Genomic DNA, 23,898 nt, shown 5'->3' on the forward strand with positions numbered 1-23,898 from the left:
CTTTTCACAACTGCAACGCTCTCAACGTTTTGGTGTCACCAAATCGTATCGTACCCTCTTATTGCTAAGAAAGCCTTTGAGATACTCATACCGTTTGTTACAACGTATCTTTGCGAGCAATTCTTTTCGAGGATGGTAGACATAAAAACGAAGAAAAGGAACAGACTTTATTGCGAAAATGATATGAGAATGGCACTTGCTAAGGTGAAGCCGCGCATTTCTGAACTTGTCTCTGAAAGGCAACAGTAAAAGTCACATTGATTTCCAGTAAATATTCATTGAGTTATGTTTTTGTTTTTGTGTGAAATTCATGTTTTGTTGGTTTTGTTCTTTGAACACAGTGATATTGTGTGCAACTAATGCATGGTTCATTTTGTGCACTAATAAAATATCTACTTAAGTTTTGAATTTGAAAAAATCATATTTTATTTTTCCAATTACAAAGGGTTCAGTGAATGTACGAAACTTCCGAGGTTCAGTACCTCCAACAAGGTTAAGAACCACTGCTCTAGATTGACGCCTGAAACTTTAACTTTACTGGTTTGGTTGTTGATTTTATCAGAATTTACAAGAGGAGTGTATATGTTTAATACACTTAAATAAAACATTTATTTGGTATCTCTGGTGCGTTATTGCATCAGCTACATTGTCTAGATTTTATTTGGGTGTTTCTAATAAAGTATGTGTGTGTGTTTTCTTATAGCAAAGCCACATCGGGTTATCGAGTCCACAGAGGGGAATCGAACCCCTGCTTTTAGTGTTGTAAATCCGTAGACTTACCGCATTACAAGCGGAGAACATTATAATAAAGTAATATTCTCGTCGAACAACAGATTATAAAGGTAGGAATTTGGTCGTTTGTGTGAGAAGTTAAATGATACAAATTCTGTACAAACAAGAGAGATCTTTGCTTACTAGATGTCTATGGACTAACAACACTGAAATTCAAGATTCGATTCCTCGCAATAGACACAGCTGTTAGCCTAATGTGACTTTGCTCTAAAGCAAACAGAACGAAACTACAGATACGATTAATAAAGTAACAGAAATAATATATTTACTTTCGCTTATAATTATCATGTTCTATGAGGTGTTTGAAATGTCTTAGCCTCTGCAAGATCATCAGGTATCATGGAACTAAACAGATACCCCTTAGTTTAGCTTAGGCAATAAATATTGGTTGATTAATTGTATATGTGTGTGTATCTAAATATTGCTTTTTTTTTCGGTGAGTTAATTTAAACTGAGAATATACAGTTGCGATGGATAAAAGAAAATCATTAACTGGACGAGAAAATGTATATTGAACCATTTGAGGCATTTTTATAAAAATTACAAATGCTTCTAGGATAAAAAGTGAGAAGTCTATGTATGCCATACGTACCTGTTAGTTGTTGCGAGAATATACACATTGAACAAACGTACAACAGAAGCTTCATAAAGACTATTGTCCAAATAAGGAAAAAGTTTTAAACAAATGACTGAGATATGTCGTCGAATAGCGACATTATACAGTTCATCTAAACAGACGCTATCGTAGCAAAGGGAAAAGTTATAGAAAGTGAACTAATAAACAAAAACAAAAAAAGAGATGCGTGAAAGAAGAAGCCATTTAACAGTAAGTAGTAAGGAGTTATTCAGCAAAATTAAGCCAATTCGACGAAGGACCAACTTGTAAACTGGACATGCAATGCTACTTGATAAATTACAATAACACCTGAAGGTATGTATAAACTACAAAGTATAATATTCTGTGGACCCAAAATCAATTCTCTCCGGCGTTTCTAGAGGCCAAAGAACCTGTACCAGTTCTCTCTGGCGTTTCTAGAGGCCAAAGAACCTGTACCAGTTCTCTCCGGCGTTTCTTGAGGCCAGGTAACCTACATCAGTTCCCTTAAAAGAAGCCAACAACCAGATTATTATGGTGAGGAAGATAGCAGTGGTACAGTCACTGTAACGTTTTCAACCAGCAAGCTCTTTGTAAGTTTCATCTGACATCCTTTCTAGTCTAACAGCGTATAGTATATTATGTTACACATAAGTTTCTAAATTAAACTGGGATGTGCATGAATAACAGCTTAGTGGATAATTTATTCCATATAGTGTTAGGTTTACATAATCAACAATTACATGAGCAAAACGTAGGATTTGACATGTTTGATGCAGAACTGTTCCAATACAATTTCTATATCAATGAATATTTAGATATTTTAGATATGGGTGTAGGATAAAGTACTGTGTGTTGCTTGTATCAGCAGTCTCTGAGACGATTTTTTGTTTCACGCGTAAATTCCTTTAGTTGGAAGCCTGTGTTCTCACTTAGCTACCTGCATAGCTGTCTACTTGGAATTTAAATAAAATCATTTGTGACTCGTGAAAAATCGAACCGAGACAATTGGTCTTCATCGGCTCATCTATTATAATATGATGAAACAGCGCCTCATTAACTAATGCCAAATTGTACAAATAGCTTAACATGCATTTGGAGAAACAAAAATGGTTTTACCTTGAAAGTGTTGAGGAAAAGAAACACCATATATACACATATTCTAATACACTATTGCCATAATTTAAATAATTTGTAAGCTAAACACTATTCTTGCAATAGGGCAAATCCTGTCTAAATCAATCAAAGCCAAACAACCTTTGTGTTTGTTGGTCGGATTTATAACATATAATTACGAAGTATAGTAAGAGAAAATGTGTACAAAACAGAAGGAACACAATAGAATAAAGTTATATTTCGAGCTTTGTCACAAACAACAATGATAAAACAACATGTGTTTACAACAACACAGTACAGCCATTATTCATTTCTCTATATATCTTTCTTTTTACAGATTAATATTATTACTTGTTTCCACTATTTCTGTATAGTTTTATAAATTATTTTGATAATTTTAATTATTGTAATATTTTTGAATTCATAACGAACTTACTTAGGCAATCTGTCACCTAGTGGTTAGATGGTAGATAATCGGTCAGCAGCACTTATCATCCATGCTAAATGGTTGGCACTGACACTCTCGTAGCTTAAAGTGGGTAGGTGTTTTGTGATACTGCACGGATTCGAACGCAATTTGCCAGCGAGGAAATCAGAGATCTTCTTCAAAGCTAAACCGCGTTCTTGATCAATACGGAAATCTCAGTCCTATACAATTTAAAATAAATCACAGAGAAAAACAACACAAAAACGAGAGGATATCTTCTATTTGATGCGAGTGTTTCATTTTCTCAATGGGTAGAATTACATTTTTAACTTCTGTACCAGTCATTTGTAAGTAAGAATACATTTTAAATTAAGAAAATATTATGCTTTACTTTCTGCCGTAGTTAATAGAAAAAAATCTAAAACAGCTTTTATATAATAAAATAACAAACACTTGGTTGTATAACTTTAGTTTCAAAACTGAGTAAATGTGGCCCGGCATGGCTAGGTGGATAAGGCATTCGACTCGTAATCTGAGGATCGCGGGTTCGAATCCCCGTCACATCAAACATGCTCGCCCTTTCAGCTGTGGAGGCGTTATAATGTCATGGTCAATCCCACTATTCGTTGGTAAAAAGAGTATCCAAAGAGTTGGCGGTGGGTGGTGATGACTAACTGCCTTCTCTGTAGTCTTACACTGCTAATTAGGGATAGCTAGCGCAGATAATCCTCGTGTAGTTTTGCGCGAAATTCAAAACAAAGCAAGTAAGGTCTTTCATACTAAGATGTGTTATTTCACCGGTAATATTGTTTTGTCATCAAATTAATGGGATTGTTGGACAAGTGGTAATTTTCACAGAGGAAGCGGGTGGCATGTTTCCTGTACTTTTTTAATGATAGAATATTTTTTTATTTTTAAACAAGATATCTCACGTAAGCCCATGATACGGACCCCCCACACACTGCTCTTGGCAAATGTACATTTGACCCTTTGATACACTTAAACCAATTTAGTAATGTTTATTATGTTTAATTATCTTTTTTGTCTACAGTTCAGGCACTAACCAGATACATCATAGAGCATCTGGTTAGTGAAAGTGGGTTTTTCTCGGGATACTCACGTTTTTCTCCCACATCTAAATTGCCGGGAATAAGGATTTACAGATTCCTACCCTCTTGTTTGTTTTCTTTTCTTTTCTTTTTTTTTGGGGTCACTATTTAACCTCTCACAGACCACCAATGGTCCTGTGTCACCAGCCTACAGTACAATCTCGTAAACTTAAAATTATTTCGGTTTAGCTCTGAATCACGAGCCCAGCATCAAATTTAACTTCGTGAGTAGGGCGAAGAGGAGGACTCTTTTGAGAGCCCTCTATTGCTTTGCCTCTCATCCTGAGGCGCAAAGTGTTAAATCGGAATACCTGCCACGATTTGTTTTTTAGTCCTCCAGTCCTTGTTTTAAACCTAGATATTTACTTTTTATATCTCCAATGTGTTTTAGATCACAGATTTGCATGTGCAAGCAGCGATGATGCAATGTTTTGTCAAATACGTACTTTTGTATTAACTTGCTGCTGTTCTTTTACCATAATTTTGTATTTGAAACAGCATTCATGTAGTTTATTTAGTCCACTGTAGTTTGTGTACTACTTAAATTCTCTTGTGGAAGAAAACGAGGTGTTTCTATTTTCATGTCAATTTCTTTTTCTAAGTAATACTTTCATTTATATGTCAAAAAATGACAGCAGATTATTACTTCTAATAACTTCACAGGCCAAGGAATTATATTAACTGATGACACAGCATCACAGCTCATACTAAAAGTTTTTAGAACCCTGCTGAACTTCATTTAATTTCAATTATGTCTATGCTTTTAATTTTATTATTTGAACTTTATCATCTCCTTGTATTTATTTTAAAATAGTGCATGGTAATTTGAGTTTTGTATACTATTATAGTTGTTAACTATTCTCATTTTAGAAGTTTTGAACTATCTATAGTAGGAGACATGATAAAGACTGTCATTTAAAACTAAATATATGTTTCTTTGGTCGCACTTTCATACTTATAATAAAATATCATTGTTTAAATACCATTGGTACTTTTAGCATCACCTAGCTAATATAAAAGACCCTCATTTGTTCTTTACAGGTTCTTTGGCATTTGGATATTTTTAGGAGTTTTCGAGATATTAAAGGTCATACATGTACGTCAGATTCTTGTATATTTTGTGCATTAAAGGTAAGATTTTAAAGTTATGACAAACCTTCAAAAATCTCTTGGTTTTTATTGCATTATGGTAAATGTCACAGCTTTAACTTTTGTTATCAAGTTTTAGTTTTTTTCTAATTACTGTTTACAAAATTATGCGTTTTTTTCTTTTTTACTGTAATGGATTTAATATAATATATTTATTTTAATATCTATGTTTGTTTTAGTTTAATATATATTTATAAATATATGTAACTTATATTGTTAAATGTGTATTGCAAAAGTCCCGGCTGTATTCTAAATATATAGATTCTCGAGAGCAAGATAAGAATCAACAATATACAAGGTATGCATGTAAAATATCAGTATTGTTGTCTTTGCTACAATTTCTAGAAAATCTCCTCTCGAGCTTATAAAAGGTGACCAAACGCAACGCGGGGAGCCAGTTATAATATTGTTGGCTTGCAACATTCGGTATAGTACAAACCTCGGAAATCATAATTGTAATAAATGCTTATTAGTCGGAAAACTACAAATATTTGACCAGGACTTTTTTATAATTTCGAACATTACAAATTGTTGAACTTCAGAGAATTAACTTCGGAGGTTAGTATTCATATGATAATATTAGATATCTTCCTTGATGAAAAGTGAGCTTATAAACCGCATGAGACCAGCCAGCCAAGAATAGAACAAGCTAACTTTCCCATCAAGAGACCTGTGTATTAACATAAAATTAATTCACACTCCTTGAACCGTTGATAAAAGATTCAGTTCCAGACCAGATAGAAGACTCACTATTGTTTGTAAGTTTATAAGACGCTTGTATATAACCCATTACTTGTAATGACCGTTATTATTAAATTGTATCATTGTTTTGTATATTTAAATATATTTGTGTTAAAAATGAAAATTGTGTGTATCAATCTTGTTGGCAAATATTATAAATTTCAATCAATTTCTAAATTCATGTTTCAACCTGTTTGAAATCGTAACATAATAAATCGGAGACTCAGCCAACATAAATTATAATAGATAACATTACTTTAATACTTAATAGAAATTTGAAGGCATACTCATACAACTATCTCTAGGTTTGGCATCATTTTGAAAATAATTTAATGTTTGCACATTGTTTTTGGAGACGTAATTTGAAAGCTGAACAAAATTTGTTAACTTTGCTTAATGATGAGTTTTCAACACTACCAGAATACTTTGTAGCATTATAAGGATGAACCAAGCCCAATAAGAAGTTTGCAGATCTAGTAGACAAAGAGACAAAACTAAGAACGAAGAAAAATGAAATGAAACATTTTATTGAAAGAATGGATTACGCATTGGCTGATAATTTACTTTATAAGGAATATCACAAATATTGCATTGTGGTAGATTAAAAGTAGAAGAAATAAAGTGTATTTAAATGTAAAGTTAAATAGAAGTAAATTGAGAACTGTTAATTCAGTTGCAAGTGAAAGTGTACCCAATCAGCAGTCTGAAAAGAAAATGCTTAGGAAAGGTAGAACAAAGACTAAACTTCACTGGCAAGCCTTAACTCTTTAAAAGTGAAATCTCAGTCTGATCTCACAATTTACATTATGATAATAGATGACTAATAAAAACTGAACAAAAATGCTCCTCGTGACTGTCATAGAACAATCCCACATACATAAAGAAAAAAAAGGTAAAATTAAAATTTTACCCCATTAAACAGGGGAGTGGTCCTTGACCAAATACTGCTGTAACATTACATTTATGATTGCATTATTCTTTAATTTTACAAAGTTTTTATATTGTTTTAACAGGGTTTAAGGAGCAGTGTGTATGGGTAAATATTACAAAAATATAATAATGGTTAATTCTGCATACTTAGTCTCACAATGTACTAGATTGAAAGTTACATGTTCCAAATCTAGCACTCTAAGCCTTGTATTAAATTATGTTTTTACATTGTGATACCCATGAAGAATTGCTAAAGCTAAAAGTCTAACAGGAAAAACAAATATAGAGTTATGAGATCCTAATAAGTTATCTTATATTTCCTGGTTTATTAAGCATATGTTATATGAATTTATTTATAGATTCAATTTATAATATGATTTTGAAAAGGAAGTTACAAAATTAGTTCTATCTAAATCCTGGATGTTTACGTCTGTGAAAATGTTAAGCTGTATCATAATATCACAGCTTAAGTATTTAATTTCAAATAAATTAAAAAATAAAAGCCACTAAGAATTCTGTTTAGGAACTCTTTATCCAGTTCCAGTGTAGTAGAGAGTCTGTCCTTCCACCTGATGCTTTAAGATTGGCTTTGGCTGAAACATTTTTTGACCAGCTTCGATTTCAGCTGGGTTTTATGGATGATGCTTTAGAATGTTTTGTAAGTAGTTACATATCAATTATAAGATTAATTATCAATGTTAATTTTACCTAAAATTGCATAAAAGTCAAGAATTAACTGTCATGAGTTATAATTTAAATATCAAGTTGTATATAGAAGTTGGGAAAAGTGTAGTGTCTGAAATTTGATACTGAAGTCTCACGCAGATAAATATTAAGCTTAAACTGCTAGAAAGAATCTTTTATATAAAACTTAAACAGCTTAAACAATACTCAAAACATATCTACTTCTAACAAGTAATAAATGTAAAGAAGTCCCCCTTCTAGTTTACTATGAATAAATAAATATTTCCAAATTATAATTTGTTGCTATTGTTGTTAAACTGTTAGGAGAACATCCTGATGAGAATCCACTTTCACCTAGCTAACCATGAACCTGAAGACATGTGCACTGCAAGCCACTGTATTCCTCATCAAAAATTTTCAATGATTTTAATAGAACAGGTAATGCTGTTTGGATATTGTTTCTTTCATGTAAACAATCTAGTAGAGTCATCTAACGTAAAAATTTTAGTCTGCTTTTTTATAGGCAAAAAAGAAATGGCTATGTTATTACTAAAATCAGTTATTTTTAACAATTTTTGACAAGTCTTGTATTGATATTTTTAATTGGATCAGTAGTACATAACCTTCATCAGGTTAGTTCAGTCATTGCCTGCTTTTCATACTGCAGCACGTAATATCAGTCATGCATTTGCTGATGGCACAGCTAAGCGTTGGTTTAGGAGATTTTGCTCTGTTGTCGCAAGCCCTGAAAATGAACCTTGGGGTCTCCTTCAATGAGGAAGAATTGAAGGCCTTTGTTGAAGCAAATACCTGCCAAACCATGAGAAAACTTGTTGACAAATTTAGTGTTCATTATACAGTTTCCTGACATCTTGAAGCATTTGGTAAGGCTAAACAAGCTTGATAAATGGGTAGTGACAAACTGACTGAAAATCATCAAACAAGACAAGTTGAAATTTGTTCCTCACTCCTTACTCACAACAAAAACAACCAGTTTCTCCATTGAATTGTCACTTGTGGTGAAAAATGGATTTTTATGACAACCGACAACTATCTGGATATTGGCTTAACTATGCAAAAGCACTAAAACTTGTTCCAAAACCAGCTCTTCAACATAAGAAGTTTATGTTTGGTGGTCATCAGCAGATACAATTCACTATTCATTATTAAACCAGGAGAAACAATCAAAGCAGAGAAATACTGCTGTGAGTTTGATATTATGCATCAAAAGTTGTCACAAGAACATCCACCAATAATGGACCCATACTTCTTCATGACAATGTTTGACCTCATGTCTCATGCATTACTGCCCAAAAACTAGATGAACTTCAGTATGAAACTTTACCTTGTCCACCATATTCACCTGTTCTCTTCCATACAGATTATTACTTTTTAAACATTTGGGCAATTTGTTAAAGGAAAAAAACGTTTGCAAACCAAAGGTTAATTGAAAGTGCCTTTGAATACTTCATTGCATCAAAGAATGTCCAATTCTGTAAAGATGACATTTATAAACTTACAACTTGTTGGCAGAGGTGTTTTGAGTCTAAATAAGCTTATTTTGATAAATAAATTAAACTTCAAAAAGATGTACTTGTTTCACATTTTCTTTTAAAAATCCAACATTTCATATGCAACAACCTGATATTAATTTACAAATGAAAGTTTGTATACTTCCAAAAAAGTCTTGTATGTTTCTTGAAGCTGTTTCTACTCATCTCATCTTTTAGTATTAATGTTTTCAACCTTTACTTTTATCAAATTTATGTATTTTAAGCATTTCTTTATTGTCAAATCTCCTCACATCCCACCAACACTAGTTTTACCATAAGGATTATAACATCAGCACACCAGATATTTGATACAAGCTTTCTATAGTTCTCCATTATTATATCAAAACTATAGTTCAGATTATATCCAGTATGTACATCTTTTTCAGAATGTGTGTCATGAATGTGGAGCAACTTCTGAACCACTTCTTTTCACTCAACTGATACATTATGTTTCATCTTCTGCTTTGTGGTGAGTTTTAAATATATTTATATCTAACTTCATAAAGCATTATTTTTTTTAGTATTTGATACATTCAATCGAAAAGGCACTTTTATGTGAACATGGGATAAGTACTAGGACAGAAACCCTGAGCTCAGATATAGCTGCCCCAAATTTTGAATTATCAGCCAGCAGAAAGGCAAGCAGTCATTAGAACTTGTCACTGCAAAATTTTGTGTGGCTTTAAATCTAACAGTATCACCCTTATAAAGTACCTACAGCTGAGCATGCAAAGTTTATTTAGCAGCTGCATGATACAAACCTCAGATCTTTGAGCTGCATCTCAGCATATTATTCTTATTCAGTAAGATATAATACATCTGCTTCTTTAAACAAAGACATAAAATACTGCACATATACCAAAATTGCTAGCCTAGTTTCCTCTACAACAGTTAAAAGTCAATGTGAATGTTATCATATTTTAATTGCACACTGTATTTATTAGATTTTGATTTTGAAGATTGTAATTTTAAGTTCATTGGGATTCAAACACACCTCTATTAGTTGGTCTGGTATTCTCCAACATTAAAATAGAAGAGTTAAACTATTTAAGGGATATCTATCCATTTTCATTTCAGTAGTTTTAATTTTACAGTTTCCTTACTGAGACATGAAAACTGGTAGTTTTCACTCTTAAAAAAATTGATATAATCTTTTTGTTTTATCCCATTTTATGCAGAAAAAGTAATGTGGCTTATCTTAAAGGGAAAAAAATATAATTAAAGTGGTACTGAAATTGAATATGCTATATGAATGGTGACTGTCCATTAGTCTGAGGGCTCATTATTTCGAAGGCCTAATAGTCCAAAGATGTATATGTATTTTCAACAATTAAAACATTAAATTGTTTGGTTAAATTTGTAAACATTCATGATAAAAACACCCCAGGATTTGACCTAAAAGGTTGCAGTTTCTCATGAATGGGTAGATAATGTTTATCATCATTTCCCCCCATATTATTTTCTTGTATGCATATGTAGTTTTAGTTGCACAGCCCACATATTTATGTATTGGTATTAGATTTAGGATTCTAGTTCTTCTGAGAGAATGGGCTTTCAAGATTCTTACTCCATAGTGCTATGACAAGAAAAGGTTATATCCCAGACTCATTAAATGTGTTTAAAGCTTCCAGTTAATAAAGTTATCTTGAATACCAAGCCAGTGCAATAAGCTGTACACAGTAATTAGATTCAAATATTTCTGTTTGTATTTAAGAGGAGATCAAACCATCAGGGGTGGCTGATCTTTCAAACCCCAGCCAAGATGTACTCTTTAAACTTTTCATTAGAGATTGCATTTATCTATCATAGACCTATGATTTTTTATTTATTTAAACTTGTATTGCAAAAATTTTGACCATTGGGCCTGAAAACTAATGGATTAACATAACTGATTATATTATTATTGCAAAATTGGTTTATGTTCTCAGAATTACTTGTCAACTGATCTTTGATTGTGGCTCACTGGTAGGCACAGGATGTTTTAATGCAAATATTTAGATTTTGATTTCTATTGTGAGCATAGCACAGATAACCCATTGTGTAGCTTTCTACTTTGAAATAAACAAACAAAAAATTAACCATATTTGAAATTGGTGTTGTATAGGATGATCTTTGAACTCCATTTCAATTGGTAATCCTAAACATTTTCTGGTATTCTAGATATACACCATAATATCAAACATCTTTCATTTTAATTTTCAAATCTTACAATATTTCAAAAGTATATTGTGAAAAAAATAATACCATGATTTTTATATTTATCCAAAACACTTTTTTAAAAAAACTAATGAGCATTTAGTTGAAGTTTATATTAAATTAAATAAATTCATCACAGAACATAACCATTTAAACTATTCTAATATTTTCACTAAAACTGCTGTTTGCCAAAATCATTAAGTTATGGAACTTAACAGAGATAGGACAATACATCCACTTTGTACCTAGAAGTGCAAGTTATCTGTATGAAGCATATTTCTTCCTAATTTATATATTTATTTGCACTATATTAGAATGATACAGATTCAGACTTAAGTGCAAATTCTGGCCAGACAAAAAATTATGTAATAACATCAGTTGGAATGATTTGAAGAGGTTGCTACATGCAGTGTATCAAACATATTAAGAACATTATGTATAGAGCAGGAATGCTCTGATTCAAAATTAAATGTACAGTAGAAAGAAGTTAAAATTAGAAGCTAATTAAATTAGATGACTGTAAGTATTTTAACAAAAGGCTAAAGAGTTACAAAGATAAAAAAACAACAAAACTCTGAAGACCCCTACAATAAGATGACACATATTATACACCATGCCCAGGTTACCAATAATGAGATAAAAGTGGCTCATATCATATCTAAACAAGTTCAACATTAAAATACCATTTTGGCAAAATTTCAGAATAATAGTAAAAAAAAGAAGAGAGAGACAAGAAATACAACAAAACTAGATTCTGGAGAAAAAACTCTGGAGAAATTTTTGTCCAATTTGTAATTTTATCCAAGTACTGCTGATTAAATGATTAAGTGTCAGTTGTTAGCAACTTGTTGCACAAAAGAAATGACCAATCATCACAATGTAATTGAAGGTATCTTTATAGTCTCCAATTTAATATTATACATGAGTGGAAGGTATTTGCTGAGATTAATTTTTCATTCATACAAAAGGATATTACATACTCAAAAATGTTTTTATGGCCAGTGCTTATTCTAGTCTAAAAGCAGGGTTCAGTACTGAATAAAGAATAAAAATATAGAATAAAATATTATATCGAGAACAATTTATTGCAACACATACAGATAAACACTTCAGTTCAGATGTAGTTAATATTGAGTAACTATGTAAAAAATAACATTTCCTAGATGTAATGAATGAAAATTCTGAAATGATATTACTGTAGGTTTAAAGTTATATCAGTATCATTCTCAATGAAGAGGATAATTAAGTTGGTCAATCAGTTCTGCAGCATTGTTGATTATAAAGAAATCTTTGTGAGCTTAAGTTTAGAAAAACTTCTTTCTCCTAAAGTAACAATAACTGTAATAGTTAGGAGGATATGTGATGCAGTGGTGAAGTTAGGAAAGTCCACAAATAAAAACTTCAAAGTATCAGTTTGAATTTTGTTAGGAAGAATGTGTTTAAGGTTTCTGTCTCCTATGCAAGAATTAAGCCATCAATATTGCAGTGTTAAAAAGCTGCTAATAGTATTTCCAGATCTTTTGAATGCTTTTGCAATTCTGACTTCAACAGATTTCTGAAGTTGAAATTTTTGGATTTATTTTCATTATCTTCTTGAAGTTTTTGAAACATCAACCCAAAGTGATTTTGCAGTATCTATAATCTGGTTGAAGCAGAAAATTGTGATGTCTTTTTGTGCCTCTCCAACTGGCTGATCTCTTTCCTCCATAGGAAAATGTTTTCTTTCTTCTATAGACTCTAGTGTTTGTAAATACTGGTTCAATCTTCAGTTCATTTACAATTTCTCTTGCAATAGTCAGTGCATTGACAAAGTCACTATTCCAGTATTATTTCACCCATTTACTTGTCCTCCCCAGACTTTGAATGGTCCTAATCAATTGTTTACTATCATTTTGCAAATATTTGCTAAGACAGTTAACTTCAAAGATGATGTCATACCAAAGTATAACAGCAATGATGAATTTTATATCCTTCAACTTCATTCGTAGTGATTTTTCTTCTTGTTATTTGAGGATCTTTTGCTGTATCATCAATCTGAATAAGAGCATCATAGATCTCAGCAGTTTGATATCAAACAGCTTTCACACTTTGAATACAACATTCCTGTCTTATTTCACTTAGTGGTTTCACAGAGAAGTCATGAACATACTTGTAGAAGACTATCTGTCTGTGTATTGAGCCTGAAAAGAAAACATTACAAGCATTGAATTACTCTGAAGAATGATAGCTTGATGTCATATTTTTGCCCATGTCACTGAGTGACAGGTTATAATTATGATATGCTCAAGGATTAAAGAATGCTCTTGAATTCATATCTAGGAGTTGTGCTTGAAAATCCAAAATGTGCCCTCTCATGTTAGCACCATTGTCATGACCTTGTTTACAGTTGACACCAACTTCCAAGCCCAGTTCTTCAAGTTCATTCAGTAAAACTTCAATAAACTTTCTGAAGTGTTCAAAAATTCCACTTGAAATATCTGATGGTCCATCTGAGACTTACTAGATAGATAATGGCATTTGGTCTTTGTGACTTATATGTGGTATACAGTTTAGTATCACAGAGAAATACTTTATCATTTTTAATGTTTCTACAATAGTTGTCCACACTTTTTACCCATAATTGAGATAAATTAATTCTGGATTTGTTTCCCTAGGTAGTGATTATGAATTTCATCTTCTCGCATGTTCTTGCATAATTGGATTAAATTTTGTGAATAATTCTACAATCCACAAAAATTCCCATTGTTTCAGTGATAGTCTATCAACAGATCCTCAAATGCCATGTTGTATTCAGCCAGGTACTGCACTATAGTTAGAAGTTGATCAAACATGTTTCTCCAGTGACATTTTTCAGAGTTGATGATATAACTCTATTTAATTTGATCCATGGTGCTTAAGTTCCATTCATTGAAGAGTAGTTGTCAAGAGTCACTTGTGTTTGATTGTTCATGTTGAGACAGGCACAAATTAATAATTACCTAGTCACAAAATCCATCACATCCTAAAGCATTGTTGGAATTACCAAACAGCTTGCAGCAGAGGCAAAAAGTTCAGTTCTTTGATGTAGAATAAACTTGTCTTTCTTTTAAAGTTGCTATTTGAAAACTTTCATCCATTGCAATCTCTTCAGGAATTGTATTGTTCTTCTTATTGGGCCTTTACTCATTAGAAGATTTTAAACAGCCATATCAATATACTTTTGCCAACATGCAGGATTGTCAAAGTGCAAAATGTCTAGATCAGTAAACTCAGATCAGAATGTTGAGTTTATAGTAGCATCATGTGGTTATTCATCATTCATTTGGTCCTTCTTCAGGAAGTTGTCAACACTACACAATCATCATTCATTACATTATCCTTCATTGTTATTCTGTTCATCCTTATTAACTGCACCTTCTTCTTGGTCAGACTCAGTCTACTTGGGTTTTTGAAGAAATTGTTCAAAATCTTCACATATTTTTAAGTTCCAGTTTCAAGTCTGCAGCATTCTTCCTTTTTTGATTACCACTGAGGTAGTTCTGACCAGTATCTTGTAATCTCTTTGGTAACATCTAAAATAAATACATATATATATGTAGGTTCTTTGTTATTATTATATATCTATTATCTATTTGCATATATACATATATCATATATTTATGTAAGTGGGACCTCACCTCTGTTCGCTGTGCTCTAAGGCTGCCTCTATTTATAGCTCCACGTTTCATCTCTGAACACAAATGTTTCATTAATTAGCTAATTGTTGTATATACCTCTTTCTCATTGTGAGACATAGCATATTAAATGTTTGCTTTAGGCAGGAGAGGGTTTTCTATTCATTATGCTTCAATTTTAAAATTATTTGTAATATTTATGTACTGAAATATTATTGAAATTGTTCAAATCTTGCTGATATTGCTATTAACAATGTAACAGGCCTGCTCTTCAGTGGCTCAGTAGCAGTAAGTCTAGAGGCTGGATTCTGAATACTCGTGGTGAGCACGTCACAAATATCCTATTGTGTTGCTTTGCGCTTAACAATAAATAAACAAAGTACAAGCTTAATGTTCACTCACACTAGAAAATCATTCATAGAGGACCATCATTAAAATTACTAAAAAAAAAAAGATTTAATTTCAGAGTGAAAGGTATCACTGCGTGTAGCTACTACAGAAATACCATTAACAATGATTAAAGTAGTTAAAAATTATCTTTAAACTTAATGTATGTTTACTGCATGAGAATCTGTTGTAAAAATATCACTTTTTGTGATTATAAACATCTGATTTACAATTTTCAATCTTAATACTAGAAACTTAATTAAAAGAAAATAGCAGTTTAAAGAAAGAAAAAAGAATATAAAGTTGAAAAAGACTGAATGTTAGATTGTAATAAAAATAAAGTGTTGTTTTCTTAGTTCTGAGGCAAGCCTCATGATTAAAAAGCAAAGGGATCCTACTCAAGCCTTTGGTTATTTACTACAACGAGCTGGAAGCATGGGAGAGATACGTAACTGCCAAGTAAGTTAATCCTTCCTTAAATTTCTGTTTCAAATTCCAACTAATACATTTCATATTATAAAACAAATTAGGAATTTGTGAATAATATGTATAACAGTTTTACCAATATTATACCTCATATTATTGAAAATAATATATGAAATGTACAGTGATAGTGTAGTCATTGAAATTATGTGCAAAATAAGTACTTGTTATTATAAAAAATATGCAATGATTCACAAAATTATTAGTTTTATGTGGCACCTTGTCAAATGCTTTCTGAAAATCCAGATACACCAAATGTTCACCTGTACCCTCTTCTACACAAGCAGTAACCATTTCAAAGAATGTCAAAAAAATTGTAATGCAGCATTTTCCCTTAGTTAAACCATGTTGACTATCCTATAGGATTCTGAACTTTGTTAAATAACTTTGCAAAGTTCTGTCCATCAGATTTTACAAAACGTTTCCCACAACTGATCTAAGACTAATATGCCTATAATTACTGGGACAGTTTTTATCACCTCCCTTGAAAAGAGGATTTACATTAGCTAACTTCCAATCCTCTGATATCTGCCCACTGTTCAAGGACTGACAAAATATAGTAGTAAGAGGCTCACATATCCAATCTTTATTCTCCCTCAAAGTCCTTGAGGAAATATTATCTAGCCCATGAAGGTTATCCTTTTTTAAACTTCCTCGTTTTTCTCTTATATAGCTCAGAATTAATGCAGTCATTCTATTTGTTCTTATTTCCATTCATCAACTGTTCGAGATGTGGAATAATGCTTAAATCTTTGTTAGTAAAAACTGAAGAAAAAGTAAAATTTAACAACTCAGCCACCTCATAATCATCAGATACTAGCCTTTCTTTATCATCTCTCAAGGGTCCTAGCTCCATTCTAACATTTTTTTACCCTTAATGTAGTTAATGAAATACTTACTCTTAATTTCTATATTTTCAGTCAACCTCTTCTCATACATCCTTTTTGATGTCCTAATTTCCTGTTTCTTCAACCTTCTTAATCTTCTAAATATCCTGTCATACCAGTCAATTTAAACATTTTAAATTTATTATGCTATATATTAATTTTATATCCTTGTGAACCAGCCTGGATTTAATTGTAGCTACTTTTTGTTTTCTATGAGAAATATTTTTACTTTGAATATTTAAAAATGTATCTTGAACTTTTTCCATATCTGATCAGTGTCTTCAACTAACTCAGCTGCCCAATCCACAGCAGATAATTCTTGTTGCATCCCTTCAAAATTTGCTTTTTTGAAATTTATAACCAAAATCATTATTCCTTATCTCTATATGCAGTAGAACATCGAACCTAACAGAGCATTCATCATTTGCACCCAGATCTTCCCCAGTTTCTACCATTTTGATGATTTCTATATTATAAGTTAATAATAAATTTCAAATAGCATTGTTTCTAGTAAGTTTCTTGACTAATTGGTGAAGCATCTTGAACAGCTTCCAAAAACCATTGTTTCTCGTGGTTTCTTTCTATCAGTCCCAATCAATATGCCTCAAATCAAAATTGCCCACAATTATAACTTCATTAACAGCTGAAATTTTAATCTCAGTCTAAAGTTTCTCACTAATTTCATCAATATCATTTGGTGGTCTTCAACAAATTCTCACTGAAAGCCTTTTCCCTTTATATCCACTAGTAGAAATCCAAATGGATTCAATCTCTTTTCTAATTTTTTTGAAATTCTCAACTTTAACAAGATGTAACTCACACCATTAATACTGTATTCCTATTATGTAACCTGCATTTCAGAGAAACATGTCATAAAAAACATCTGTGTTTAACCATATTTCAGGCATTCCCATTATATCAAAATCCTCTATTCCTATCAATGCCCTAAAATCATCTAACAACTAAATCTATCCTTATAACTACTTCTATGCTCATTTCCTATGCTAAGCTATTCTCTGCCTTATATTGCTTTTGCATTTAGTTTTTCCTGACCCTCACCACTGTCTAGTCCTATTTTAAGACTTCCTTTACCACTGAATTAATAGCCTTGACAAACAAACTAGCATTTACCCTATTTAAAAGTAAACCTTCCATTCCAAAAAAGCTCCCTTCTTTCACTGATCTGATCCCACAAGTCCAACCAGCCAATCTGCTCATTCTCGCATACTAACCTTAGCTTAGCATTTAGCTCTAGTGGTTGGCTTATAATTTCATCCCCACAGCTAATTCTGGGCATTATTCCTGACCAAATTAATTTATGGCCATTTTCTTTAAATGTCTTTGTCAACCACTTGTACTTATTAATTAGTTCCTCTGACCCAACCTATTTTTTAACTGTTTCTGTTAATGTTTAAGAAGCAATTATACTATTATCAATATCACTTTTATTAAGTGTGGGCATGTTTCTGAATAACACATCATATTTTTCATTTTTTAAAATATTTGCTCTTAGATTATAAAACATTTAGTTACCTTACTGTGAAATTTATATTCTGATTTAATCATACATTAAAACCTATCAAGTTAATGGTTGTAGGGATGGCTTGGTTTGTTCATTGAAATGGTATTTTATATATATCTCCTCAATATGCCATCAGAACTTTACAGTACTAAATAGGGTTTCCTTTTATAACATTATCTGTGTAATGACCAAGTCACAATTTCTGGGAATGTATTGGGTTGAGGAATAATTCGTGAGCATTTTTTCAAGTTAAACAAATATATTCATAAATGAAATGCTTTCGCAAAATATTTCATGTCATTTGGTAGATAATTTTTTGCTCTAATAGAAGGTGTGTTTGATTTTCATATGTCTTTAATTTTTGCTTTCATTTTCAGCTCATTAAATGGACTGTCAAGTGGACAAAATCGAGCATTTTCGACACCAGCTGCTTTTCTCATTTAATTTCTTGCAATTTCGTTTAAAACAATGCATACTATATACCTAGGTATTACATGAAATAAAGTATCATAATAAATGTTTTGGGTGTAATGTGTTCATGCATTAAAGTATTGTATAGTCTTGCATGTAATGCTTGAATGAAATTATTTAAAAATGCTCACGAATTATTCCTCAACCTAATATATAAATATAATAGCAAAGTGGTTGAATTTCTTGAGTTTTTTTTTTTTCTTTTGCTTCATTTTAATTACACAACTCAATAATAAAAGCAATGGCATCCACAAATTTTATTGAGGTGACATGATTTCTAAGAGTCATTCTACTTTTATAAGTATTATTAATAACTAGTTGTAATTAAAAAAATTAATTCTTCTAATGTAAATGAAGTTATTGCCCGTTGAAGTTAGCTTGAGTACAAGGCAGGAATTACCAGCTAATTATATATAAACAATAAATATTACAGTTGGAACTTCATTGTATTTGGAATTTGGTTATAAATACAACCTTCAATTGAAACACTGCATTACAAAAATGCCATTCCTACTCTCTTGTTTGCATTGTTTTTGAAGGATTGATAATTAGACATTCCTATATTTACTTCTTTTTTCCAAAAGTTTTTCTTTACTTGTGTACTTTAACATTGCTTATAAATATATTTTTTAATATGTTATTATGTGAGCTTGTTGTTTTGAATGTATATATATATATATATATATATATCAGGGTTTAATGTGATATTTACATCACTCAGAATAAAATATATTTTATCATTTCCAGAGTTCTTGTGTTGCCAAAATCCAGATATATAAAACATTGATGAATCATCCAGAAATAGGTAACTCATCTGATAATCTTTGGGTAATTAAGAAATGTATAAACAACTTGCATATAGAAATTTAGTTGAATGGACAGCAACTGCCTGTTGTAAAAATACAAATGTAGAGGACAACATTTTGAAAGTCTTTTACCTTTCATTTTCAGGTTACTGTACGTATGGAGTAGTTGTTCTTTATATTATTCTAGTGGATTGTAGAGATTGTATTGTGATTGGTTGTTTTATCCCTGTTTTTGAATGATAGAGAGATTTCATGTATACTCAGCCAATGGTAATCAAGGTTACTCACCTGTAATCTGGAATCTCTGTTTAGTGAAGGTTTTATTGTGTTAATATAAAATAATTCCTTGATTTTTTTCTTGTTTTCCAAAATTTGTTTGTGTTAATGATTCTATTTTTTCCAAGTTTATTTTGTGTTCAGTTAGCATGGTGTGTTCTGCAATGGCTGAATTTTGTGTTTTCATAATTTTTGTATTGTATTTATATTCTTTTGTCACGAGTCTTCTTCCCATTTCTGCATTGTATCTTACATTGCAGGAATACAGTATTTCATAAATTACATTTTTGTGTTTCTCATTGGTAGGTTTCTGTTTGTTTTTCACCACAATGGATCTTTATATCTTCCAAGATTTTCACCAGATGTCTGTGTTGAATTTTTAGGTTATTCATTTGAGTTTTTCATTGAAGTTTTGCAGGTATGAAAAGTAAATGATAATAATGGTAATGTTTTACTTATCTTTTCTTTCTGTTGAGGTTTTCTTCATGGTGTTTTTGAAGGAGGAGGAAGTGTAATTATTCTATGTAAAACACTATGATATTTTGGCATTCTGTTTTGATGAACATCTTATCACATTTTCTGGTTTCTAATTTATATGTTGGATTATAGGACTGGAAGTGTAATTATCTGTTCTTTTGGGCAGGCTTTTTATTTACAGCTGTAGTGATTTCTTTATCTATCATGTGCTGATGAGTATGTAAAGAAAAGGGTATACTGTTTTAATTATCTATTTCCATGGTGAAATGGATTCTTTAGTCTATAGAATGAAGATGTTTTAAGAAGATTGGTAAGTTTTCATGATCATAGGGCCAAATAACGAAAGTGTCATCAACATTATGTCTATAGAAACTAGGTTTTATATGTTTGTAGATGAGAGGACTCTTTCTTCAAAGTCTTTCATGAAAATGTCTGCTAGGACTGGAGAAAATAGTGATCCCATTGCTAGACCATCTGTTTGTAGAATTCCTCATTGTAGGGTTAAGTTTTATACACCAATAAAATAGGAGAAAATTTTAACTGAAACTTCTATTGAAGTCTTTAGTATTCATAGATATAATAATACTTTATACAGCCTCAGTAGTTTATAGATAAAAAATTATATTTACTTCCACATCCTAATTTACCAGCTAAAAATTATTTACTGTGGTAAATTAAAAAACAACTGCTTGTGTATCAGAGTAAATTCAAATTAAAAAGCTAAAGTTACTTTAGGAAGTGAGATAATGGAATGGCAAATTTAAGAAATATAGAAGTAGCATGAGAGTTCAAGAACATCAATTGTTTACTACATATAAATATTACCTTTAGCCCTTTTTAATTTGGTAACAATTTTTATTTTTATGGTATAAGTGAGAATATAAATATTTTTTGTGTGGAGAGAAAGGAAGGTATTTTGTTGTTCTTTAATTAACAGAGGTAAATTTTTCGTTAAAACTCACTTCTCTTAGAAACTTAAAAACAATAAGCTTTATATTTTTAATGAAATAAATACATGTAGCTAAAACTTTAATTGAATATATCTTTAACTTGAGTTCCTCAGATGTAAATGCTTGCATCATTACATGTATATAATGCCATGGTTCTGAATATTTCTAGAAATTGCAATTGTATTAAATAATTGTTTACAATTGAGTGTAATTTTTAAACATGTATTAGCTTATTGAATTTTCTTGAAATGTATTTATATGCATCAAATCTTGCACGTTATAAATTCTTTCAGAACTGCCTCCCTTTTTCTTTATTCAATTTATATGCCTCATTAGATCACTTAAAGTAATTAATGAAGAAATAAAATTACTATTATTATGGTAATAATTTGTAAAGCTTACTAGGATGAAAGTGCTTTATATTGTACTTTCTTTTCTGTGTCTGCCACTAATTGAAATTTTCTGACTTCTGATCATCATAGATCTTTCAGGTTTTTTTAGTATACTCAAGAGAAATTTCTAAAGCTACTGGTTTATGCATTTTTTACATATTTAGGAGTATGGCAGCCATATTAATTTTCTTCCTTACTAGTACTACCTTAAAGCCTACTTCTTAAATTGTAATTGCAATGGGCTCTTGGGTGTGGCCCATAACTCCAAGACTCCTAAAGGTACAAGTTATATAATATATTGAAAGTAGTTATGCTGCTATGAAGATGCTGTCCAGTTGAGGAGAACTTATAGAATATTTTATATCAATATTTAGTAGGCCTGCATGGCAAATGCACACAATTCTGCTATCTCCACAAAACCAGTAACATAAACAACAAAAATGGTGTAGGAATACTTGTTAGGTTATATAATAACCAGGTGTTGTATTATTGTTTATAAAAAAAATATATTTATATTGATTTTATGTTAATCTTGTGTTACTACATGCTTTAAATAAGCAAAATATTATTGTTGTATTGTTTATTATAAAATATTATTTTGGTTATATGTGCATTTATGATTAATACATCTAAACATTTTTAAAGGAGCTATATTTTATAAAAAATATTTTTCTTCTCTTACAGTGAGCATTGGAATAGTTTGGGAGTCAGAAAATCCAACTTTAGATCATATTATGAATGTTATCAAAACAATAGGCTTAACAGTGAATCTACAAGATGTAAGTGAAATAAAAACCTAAAGCTTTTTTTTTTATTTCTTAATTTCAGTAAGGGATAAATAATAAATTCCAGAAAGTGTATGTATGCCATAAAATGACTTTAGAGCTTTTTGACTGTTTTACTTTGTATATTTATGCAAAACTACGTTACAGCTACCCTTGATAGTCATCTCTTATTTAGAACTGATAGACTAAAGATAATCTAATTTGAAGCTTATGGACCCCTCCCCAGGAAAATGCACACACATACACACAAAATAATGGAGGAAAAAAAAATTTTTTTTTCCTCCAGTTCACTCATCCTGCTAGAGGTTCATGGACCACCAGTTAGAGGGACAACAACTAGTCAAGAGCACCACTACCAAGTCCCTAGCTGCTCTAATCAAAATGTGGAATTTGATCCTATGGTCCCAAAATGTGAAGTGTGTATGAGTTTGCACAAAAGGACATGAGCCATGTACTTTGAATCCAAGGATCCATAGTTTATATCCTACTGTGCCTGGGCAATTGAAGATTTATATTAATTGGCATTTTAGATGAGATTTTGAAAAAACATCCTCATTGCAAATGTAGTGGACTTTTATTGAATTATTAAGCATGAAAAAATGTTTACCATTTGAGCAAAATTTTGTAAAATGCCAAATTAATAAATTTGATTTGTTTGAGCATGTTTAACATTTTAACAAATTACAATTTCACACAAAAAAATGACTTTCATATGCACTGTGCCATCATGTAAACAATGATATAAACCTTACTTCATGTAATTTGTTTACTGATATCAAACTTTATTATTTTCTATTAGATGTTTCACTCTGTGATTGATCATAAATGGGCTAATAGCACCACCCATCAGTTAGTAGGGATTGTCACTTATTATGATAAACACTACTCAACATTTTTCTTCCATACTAAGCTGTGGAGTTGGCTTTATTTTGATGATGCTTCTGTTTCTGAGGTAATGCAAGTTATTTATGATTACTGATATAAATATTTATATCTTTAATTTTTAGAAAACTGAAGTAAAAATTCTTAAAACATTATTGATTTCAATTTATCTAATTGTAGGTATATTTCCAAAACACTACCAATTTGTACAGTAATCATTTATAGGAAATTGATCATTTTAAGTTACAGTAATTGAGTATAATGTACTACTCTTAATAAGTGAAAATATTTTTTATATTCAAATATACATATTTATTTTGAATGCTAACCTTCATCAATATGCTATTAATGTATTTCTTTCACTTAAATTTTCTTTCATCAAATGCCTCAACATTAAAGTTCATATCTTTTGTACTTGTAATCTCTATTGCATTAAAATTATCAGTATTTTCTGTTTGATATTCTTTTAGGAGGTTCTAGGGATTATGCAAATGAAATATTAAAAGTATATGATAAAGAAAAGTATTTTTATACTTAAAAATCATCTTCCATTTTATTTGTTAAGAGTTTCGGTGCAAGTAAATACAGTAAATAAACAACATATTTTTATTTAAAATAATGTCATTCTTGGTGTA

At 30.9% G+C, this 23,898-nt stretch overlaps 1 protein-coding gene across 5 annotated transcripts in view; it reads left to right on the forward strand.

The window, feature by feature from the left end:
• LOC143246336 (uncharacterized) overlaps positions 1-23,898 on the forward strand; it is a 45,884-nt gene that overhangs the window by 11,442 nt on the left and 10,544 nt on the right. For 3 of the 5 annotated variants that reach the window (XM_076492889.1, XM_076492886.1, XM_076492888.1), the window contains exons 3-10: positions 5,081-5,170; positions 7,383-7,517; positions 7,868-7,981; positions 9,483-9,565; positions 15,689-15,791; positions 19,443-19,500; positions 22,281-22,375; positions 23,181-23,333. In XM_076492889.1, coding sequence (XP_076349004.1) covers positions 5,081-5,170; positions 7,383-7,517; positions 7,868-7,981; positions 9,483-9,565; positions 15,689-15,791; positions 19,443-19,500; positions 22,281-22,375; positions 23,181-23,333 — 831 coding nt within the window. The remainder of the gene's footprint in view (positions 1-5,080; positions 5,171-7,382; positions 7,518-7,867; positions 7,982-9,482; positions 9,566-15,688; positions 15,792-19,442; positions 19,501-22,280; positions 22,376-23,180; positions 23,334-23,898) is intronic. The other 2 variants (XM_076492887.1, XM_076492890.1) reach the window with 2 other exon arrangements.

The sequence above is a fragment of the Tachypleus tridentatus genome, chromosome 3 (genome assembly GCF_004210375.1).
Source record: "Tachypleus tridentatus isolate NWPU-2018 chromosome 3, ASM421037v1, whole genome shotgun sequence".
Classification (NCBI taxonomy): domain Eukaryota; kingdom Metazoa; phylum Arthropoda; class Merostomata; order Xiphosura; family Limulidae; genus Tachypleus; species Tachypleus tridentatus.